General features: G+C 26.5%; 1 protein-coding gene across 1 annotated transcript; it reads right to left on the bottom strand.

The window, feature by feature from the left end:
* Positions 1 to 202: 202 nt before the first annotated feature.
* Positions 203 to 5,192, bottom strand: LOC107642130 (auxin-responsive protein IAA27). Its single transcript, XM_016345440.3, has 5 exons — positions 4,592 to 5,192; positions 2,919 to 3,148; positions 1,931 to 2,072; positions 1,719 to 1,780; positions 203 to 406 (listed from the first exon to the last, which is right to left on the bottom strand). The coding sequence occupies exons 1-5, from the start codon at positions 4,948 to 4,950 to the stop codon at positions 369 to 371; spliced, it is 831 nt and encodes a 276-aa protein (XP_016200926.1). The 5' UTR covers positions 4,951 to 5,192; the 3' UTR covers positions 203 to 368.
* Between the last annotated feature and the right edge of the window lie 3,476 nt (positions 5,193 to 8,668).

Below are 8,668 nucleotides of genomic sequence, written 5' to 3'. Positions count from 1 at the left end.
TATTTTCATTACACTTTAATCTACTAAGCATATACGATATTTTTATGATACAAAATACATTTTAATTTTCTCTGACCTTTTATCAACACTTTTGATAAAAAAAATTAAATTAAATGTACACAAAAATATTATATATAATGTTTTTCGTTTGATTTTTTTTCTTGTAAAAATAAAAATGCTCATATACATTAGAAAGAGAGGGTAGGCAACAAACTTAAGGAAATAAATATTATAAATAAAATGTCTACAATAAATAACACAAGTTGCTACTAATATAAAACTCTCAGAAAACTTGCATGTCCATAATATAAGAAAGGAAGAGAATTCCATAGGTGAGCTTGTGCTATATTTTATATATATTGTGCTAGCTAGTTGCGACCTTTGCACTTTTCCATGGCTCTTGGTGCTGCATGAATTAGATTTAGAAAAGCATATCAACAAAGATGAGTACAATAACTTATTCATAAGCATAAAAAAGATGCTAGATATCCAAATTATAAGCCGGAATCATAGAATAGGCAATGGAGTTCAACAAATTGTTCAAAGAAATGAGAAATAATAATAATTTTATTTATTCTTTAATTCTTATAATTTTATTAAATTTATAATTAAATTTTTATATATTTTTTTACATTGAGTCTTTATGTTATTTTTTAAATTTATAATTAAGTCATTTTATGCCAAAAACGTTAAAATTAATAGAAAATTATATTTCTCTTCTCTGATGAGAGATGCTAAAATAATACTTCCTTCTTTTCTATTTATAAAATATATATACACTCCCATTCCTTATTATTTTTAAAAAATTTCATCTTTAATTCATTTTAAATCTTTTGTGTTAACTAACGTTAATTTTATCCATTTTTTAAAAAAAAAATTATTTTTTACAAAAATATTCTTTAACAAAAATTTATTTCTTTTATTAAATTGTCTGTTGAAATACCTTTTAACGATTATTTTTCTATTGATTAAATTGTATTTTTATCAAAATATTTTTAAAAAAAATTTAGAAAAATCTAAAAAGAAAGTCATATAGAGAAGGAGTACTGGAGTAGCATGGTCCTCCAAGGACAACCTTCAAAAATAAGGATGACTCACTTGTATTTTTAGAAAAAATAATTTGATTAATAAAAAATTAATTTATGTTAGAAAAAAATAATTTAATTATTAATTAAAAAAAGATTTTAGTAAAAATATAATTTAATTAGTAAAAAATAATTTATTAAAAAGTATTTTGGTAAACAAAATTTAATAAAAAAAATAAAATTTTGTTAAAGGATATTTTTATAAAATATATTTTTTTTGAAAAATGAGTAAAATTTACGTTAGTCAACACAAAAAATTTAAAATAAATTAAAGATGAGATTTTTTAAAAGTTATAAGAGAAGAGAGTGTATATTTTATAAATAGAGAGAAGGAGTATATCATTTTAACATCTAGAGAAGTAGAATTATTTCTAAAATTAATGAAATATTTTTTCAAAAAAAATATGTGAACAAAGATCTAATTAAGTTCTTAATTATGGATACTTTCAATTTGTAAAGAAATATTTAATTAACTCTAACATCTGTTATATTAAAAAAGATCTAATTACAAAATTAAAAATAATATAAAGACTCAATTAAAAAATATATATAAAAACTTAATTGCAAGTCAGGTAAAATTACAGAAATAAAAAAAAATAATTAAACCATAATAATATTACAAGTCCTACATACCTAGTCCAATAGCTTCCGAACTCTTCATTATCCTCAGTCTCTTGCAATATTTAGTGAACATCCTAAAACAACAACAATTACATAATTTCAAAATTGAAAATAATCCCCTTCTTTGAAAACTTTTGACTATATATAAATTAACAATAACTAGCAGCACTATGCTTGTTAATAATCAAATTAAAAAACAATAAAAGAAAATTATATGAGCTTACTCCCATGGAACATCACCAACTAGCATCCAATCACCATCCTTGTCTTCATAGGTGAGAACATATTCTGAACCATGAAGCAGATCCATCAACTTACTTTCACTCAACTTGTCTCTACTAGAAACTCCATGAGAACCACATTGACCTACACTTGTGGATGATATAATAATCTTAGCAAATATGTAACATGATGAATATTCAAAGACTAAGAATCCTTCACTTTCTCACTATATCAACTTGTACAGTTTAGAGAAGTCGAATACCTAAACTTTGATCCAATGAGAGAAATGGTTTTATGGGAGTGAAATAAGTAAATTTAAACAACTGGATTGTACATGAATGGTAAAGATTAAATAAAAATGCTATTCGTACATCAAAATTAGCTACTAAAATCAGCCATCAATATATTTGTGTATAAATACATGTGTGATTTAATTTATTTTCAATGTGTATTTATATTCCAATATGTATTTTATATTGGTGGCTGATTTTAGTGGCTGATTTCACACGTAAAATAATCCAAGATTAAAAGATAAAGTCGCGTGATTCTTTTAAGTTATTACTTAATAATATAACAACTTTTAATCTCGACCATTCATTTATAGCTATACAATCCATATTTACGCTTTTTAGGGTTGTACAAAGACAAAAACTTACACGTAATTGTTTTTATTCAAAATTGATAAGTGAAATTGTTAGATAATTTAATATGGTTGATTAAATTATAATATTTTTAATTATTAATTTTTTATAAAAGACAAATTGCATGTAAATTTTCATTTATATAAAACCACTATTGTCATGTCACCACTGGATACATCCCCTCATGCTGAAATCCTTATTATGTTTCTCTCCACAAAATCAAATCAAATAAAATGAAGAGAATAAATTTGGCATCACAGAAGAATATTCTTTTAGCCTAATGAAACCAAAAGAAACAAAAAGAAGACAACTGAAATTTGCAAGTTAAAAAAAGAGAAACCAAACTCACTGATTGTAAAGCAAGTAAACATGTTGTTGAGGGCTGAAGAGAGATCCCTATAAGAATCAAAGTTTTTGAGATCAACTTTCCTCAGGAATGGAGCACCATCCATGCTGACTTTGACATAAAGGCAATTACCAGAGTTGGCTTCTGATGCATCAACTTCACCATTCATCAGAGAAGTTGCCATTGAGTTCTTCCTGAATGAACGGATTGGTGGCCATCCCACTACCTGTTCTCTGTATACACACAACAACATTAAATTGCTCAAAAGCATTCTGTCACTATGTTAGGCTGCATTTGTTTAGGCTCCGTTTGTTTTCACGAATGGGACAGAGAGACATAAAAACACAAAATTGTGTTTGACAGATTAGACATAAATAGAGATAATTTATTTTTTATTTTTTTATTATCTTTGTTAATAGTTTATAATTATATATTTTTATTATTATATTTTTTTCTCAAATTATTTAAGTAAAAAAATAAAAATAAATTGAATTTTCATTATTTGTTTTAGTTTATCACTAAACAGAATACAAAAATACAAAATTTTATATTTTTGTCATTTGTGTGTTGTTCTCAATGTCTTGTCTTATCCTATTCTCAAAAACAAACGTAGCCTTCCAACATAGGACACTAAGACAGAGACAATTATATTTGACAGATAAAACATGAAAAAAACATTATATTTAGAGAAATTTAATTAATATATTTTGTATTTTTCTGACAAAAAAAAAAGACAAAAATATTAACAAAAAATATTTTTTATTTTTTATTTTATTATTATTTTTATTCAATTTTTATAATTATATTTTTTATTTTAAATTTATAAAAAAATAAATTAAATTTTTATAATTTATTCAAAATTATATGTCCTGTCTTATTCTGTTTTTAAAACTTATAATGCAGCCTTAGGAATCACTGCTTAGTGTTTATAACTTCAAAAACAAACAAACTTAAATGATATACAGTGGGGTAAAAATGAAAAAGAGTAAATATTCAAATTGGTTTTTAATAGATTTTAAATCAAAACACTTTGTTCTCAACAAATTTTATTGCTTTGGAAATCTTCGACAATTATTACTATGAGACAAATTAATCCCTTAGGTTCTAAAAACTACAAATTAGTCCATCTCAGAACAAAGTCTTTGATCTAAAATTCTCGGGATCAATTTGTGTATTTATTAGTCAAACAAAAATTCACCATAGAAATTGGAGATCAGTTCCAAATCATATATAAAAGTAAATTTTAAGGAGCAACCAAAGAAGAATGATTAAGATGATGATGATGATGATGAGATGAATGGAATAATCCTGAAAAATCAAGTTACATAGAATAGAGTTAACAAAGAGGTCATTGAGTCACTCACTATAGGAGCAAACATGATTTGATAAAACAAGTAAGATTCTCTTTCCTATTAATTTTTTAGGTTTATTTTTATTTTTATCTCAAAAAATTACTTTTCCCTTTCTCTGAATTACCTCATCTAGTCATCTTAAAAATTACTCACTAACATAAGCTTTTTCTATCCATCCAACCATTCAAAAAAAGTTACAGAACAGTAATAAGAATATGCACATGCAAAAAATCAAAAACCATAATCACTTTTTGCTTACAAGCAACAAAGGCATGGGGAAAAAAAGAAAAAAAAAATATTAAACGGATAAAGATAGTAGCATACTTTGCAGCAGTAGCAGAAGATATATGAGGCTTGTGGTTCTGACTGAGTGGCTTTGTTGACTCTTTCATAACAGATGCTTGTTCTCTTTCTCTTGGAGGAGTGAACAAGTTACCATCTTTACCAATACCCATTTCTGATCCACCATTTCCAGAGAGATTCCACTTCCCAGAACACACACCACCATCTTCATCTTTTTCTGGTGACTCTGAACCTGGCAAGCCAAGTCTAAGTTCAGTGGCCTTAAGGTTCAAGAAGCTACCACTGGTTTTTGTTGTTTTTTGAGGGGTTTTTTCAGTGGTTTCCATTGAAGGAAGCTCAGGTAAGCCTACTACATAGTCTTGCTCTAATGGCACAGACATCAAACCTTTTTTTTTTCAGATTAATTGTTACACTCTGTATTACACTGCAGTTAGTTTTTTGCACTCTCAGTTCTTGTTTCACAAAAATGGAAATAAGGGAAGGGAACAAGAAAGGAGAGGAACAGAAGCTATAAACTTGAAGAATCAGAATTCGATAGTAGTGAGAAGAAAATGAGAAGGGTTAAGTTGATGAAGAGAAGGTTCTCTTTGAGTTGTGTGTGTTTTTCTGTTTCTTATAGTACGTTTTTTTAGTTAAAACAAGACATAAATAAATAAATGAGAGTAAAAACTAAAAATGTAATTAAGGTTGGAGCCTGGATCTGCATATTCTTAAATCCTCCTCTTATTAAATAAAAAATATTATATTCTTTACTAATTAAATAATTTTTTTTATTTTTTATATTTTATATTAATAATTTAAATTTAAAATTTAAGATTTAGAATATTTTTATTTTTTTAATCTTTAATACTAAGTTAATTATTAAAAAATACTACATTTTTTATCCTTTTCAGAACGCATTAATTTTCGTGTTGCAAGATTGTGACTTCTGAAATGCAAAATTTTGTGTTTTCTATTCCTTTACAAAAATAAAAATAGAAGCATAAAATATTTTATTTTTTGTCTCTTTTTTATGAGAAATTCTTCGCATACAATTTATACAAGTCTTTACAAGTGTCTCTTCTTCTTCTTCTTCTTCTTGCGCACGTTTTTCTTCCTCTTTTTCTTCTTCTTCTTCTTCTTTTCTTTTGTTTCTTACCTTCTCTTTCTCCTTCTTCAACCATTATTGCACATTTTCACTGCACCTTCTTCTTCTTGCTGCACGTTCTTCTTCCTCTTCCTCTTCTTCTTCTTCTTTTCTTTCGTTTCTTGCCTTCTCTTTCTCCTTCTTCAACCGTTACTGCACGTTTTCACTGCACCTTCTTCTTCTTGTTGTTGCACGTTCTTCTTCCTCTTCTTCTTCTTCTTCTTCTTTTCTTTCGTTTCTTACCTTCTCTTTCTCCTTCTTTATTTACGTGCTTTTCTCTTTGTTTTCTTTCTTCGTTATTCTCGATTTCTATTGTTTTTTGACATCAAACTCTGAAATCGTTTTTGAAGAAGAAGAATCAGCAGAAGATGAGGAGGAGGAGAAAGAGAAAGAGTTTTGAATTATGCATAAGGTGTACTTCAACGAATTTTGGGTGTATTTCTTAAATCATTTGGGTGTAGTTTTTATAATCCTTTGGGTGTATTTCTGTAATCATTTAGGTGTATTTCTATAATCGTTTGGGTGAATTCTTGTAACCGTTTTGGTGTATTTCTATAATCCTTTGGGTGTATTTCTGTAATCGTTTGCGTGTATTTCTGTAATCGTTTGGGTGTATTTCTGAAGTTCCATTATCTTCAAATTTGGTAAGAAACTCGTTTTCATGGAGGAAGAAGAAGAAGAGTCGTTTATAATGCATGGTGAGTAGCGCGCTTTAAAAACAGGAAGCGGTTAAATAACGTATGTTTATTTACTCTTGAATGTGGAAGTGTAATGCGTGTTTTTTGTTAAATTTGTGCCAACTTATAAAACTTGTAAGCCAAAAAGATTTATATGTATAGCAGGCCTCCTTTTTTATTTATGTTTTTCTACTATAATTATTAAATACAGTCTTAATTAATATACTGTTATAATGCCATAGCATTGTTAGTGTTAACTGTTAAGTGGTGTGACAAGAAAGAAAAATAATAAAAGGATAATAGAAAGAAGAAAAAATTTGAGAATATTAAAACTTATTTATACTTATATATAAAGAAGATTTGTTAATAGGTTAAAATTATTGATATTAAAAAATTTATTATTTTAATTAACTAATTTCATATTATTAATTAATATTTATAAATACATTATTCTTAATCTATATACACAATTTATTTTAAAAAATTAATAAATATATTAATATCTATAAATTCACTCTAGTAATAATAAGGAATAAGTACTATTTTGATTCATAACATTTAGGGTCAAAATTAAATTTGTTCCTAACCTTATTTTATTATTTGGTATTAAAATCGTCTTTTTGACCATTTTACCCTTGACCTAATCTTTTATTGTTCATCTCCACTGTCATACCTTTCTTCTCATTCTCGTTCACACACTTTCTTCTTCTCTAATCAATGGAGTTTCTTCGACGGTGGCCGCATCGCTTTACGTCTTTGACCTCCACCCCAACATCTCTGACGCAGCAAACAAAGAGAGGGAGTAGAAGCAACAATGGTGATGGTTCCAGATCTTTTCCTCCCTTTTCATGTGGCAATTTCCAAGAGCAGTGACGCCAGCAGTTTCGGTGGTCGTGGCTGCGGTTTTGAGCTCTCTCTCTCTCTCTCCCTCTCTCTCTCCCTCTCTCTCTCTTCTCAAACTCTTTTCTGGTGACTCAATCAGTGGTAATGACGGCAGATTCTCTCACCGTCACGGCCAACTCTCTCTTCTTTTTCTCCTTTCTCACTGAGTTCATTGTATCTCTCTTATTTCTTTGTTTTAATTTTTTTCTTTCTTTCAAAAAAAAAAATATGAATCACTATGATGTTGTTGAATTTTAAAAATTAGATTACAATGAATGATGTTGTTTGTACTATTCTAGAATTTAAATGTATGTTATTAACGATGAATTTTTTGAATCTGAATATTTTGTTGTATTGTGTTGTTGTTGATAGAGTTACTACATTTCTCTTGTTTCTCTGTTTCAATTTTTTTTTTCAAAAAAAAAATATGAATCATTATAGTGTTGATGAGTTTGAAGAATTAGATTGCAATGAGTGATGTTGATACTATTTTTAAATTTGAATGTTATGTTGATGATAAATTTTTTAAATTTAAATGTTATGTTATGTTGTGTTGTTGTTGATGAATTAAAATGGATAGATGTAAAAAGAAAATTAGTTGGTAGTTGATGAAAATAAGTGTAGTGGCAATAGTAATGGTAAATGATAATAAGGGTTAGAATAAAAAATATATATATATAAGAGTATTTTCGTTTGAAAAATATAAAGAAAATGACAATTTTAATATCAAATAAAATGTTAAGAATAATTTTAAATTCAAAATAAAATTAGAGACAAATTTAATTTTGACTCTAAATATTATGGATCAATTCAGTATTTATTCCTAATAATAACCACAAGTACATGGACAAAAAATAGAAAATGGACCTGCTTTTTGTGCTTTATTCTTTCCTGGGGAGAAAAAAAAGGATTGCATGTATTTTTTCAGTTGGGTATAATAATTGTGTGAATCTATGTGGGGGCAGGCACTCCGACAAACTATAGAAAGTCCCTGGCATTCTTTACTCAGATTATTCTTTCTGGCAATGAATAGTATTTTTATTTTATTTATTTTCCATTTATGAGTATAATTCATCATACATGATAAAATCATTTTGACATCAGATGACATATTATTACATATTTTAATAATAGTAAAATATCTTTTTGTTATTGATATAAATTTCAATTTAATTTTGGGAGAATGTTATTGTTACATATATAATTATTTATGTTATTTTTTTTATCAATTCAAGTTAAAAAAAAAAGTAATTTTTTGATATAATATTAAAATTTTATGTTTGGAAATTATAAAGTCCGATCTTTAATAAATTTTAAAATAAGAAATAGCATAAAATTATTAAAAAGAGAAAAAAATATTTAAAAAAATATATTAAAAAATAATCATTTATGTTATTTTTTTATTAGTTTAAA

This window comes from Arachis ipaensis, chromosome B5, assembly GCF_059453495.1.
Source record: "Arachis ipaensis isolate K30076 ecotype BB chromosome B5, ASM5945349v1, whole genome shotgun sequence".
NCBI lineage: Eukaryota > Viridiplantae > Streptophyta > Magnoliopsida > Fabales > Fabaceae > Arachis > Arachis ipaensis.
This window is presented reverse-complemented; position numbering and strand designations above follow the sequence as displayed.

Coding starts and splice junctions, on each gene's coding strand:
- LOC107642130 (XM_016345440.3), bottom strand. CDS start 4,950: ATGTCTGTGCCATTAGAGCAAGACTATGTAGTAGGCTTACCTGAGCTT. Junction 2,073..2,918: donor GTTTACTTGCTTTACAATCA/GTGAGTTTGGTT, acceptor CCACAAGTGTAG/GTCAATGTGGTTCTCATGGA. Junction 407..1,718: donor TTCGGAAGCTATTGGACTAG/GTATGTAGGACT, acceptor TAATTCATGCAG/CACCAAGAGCCATGGAAAAG.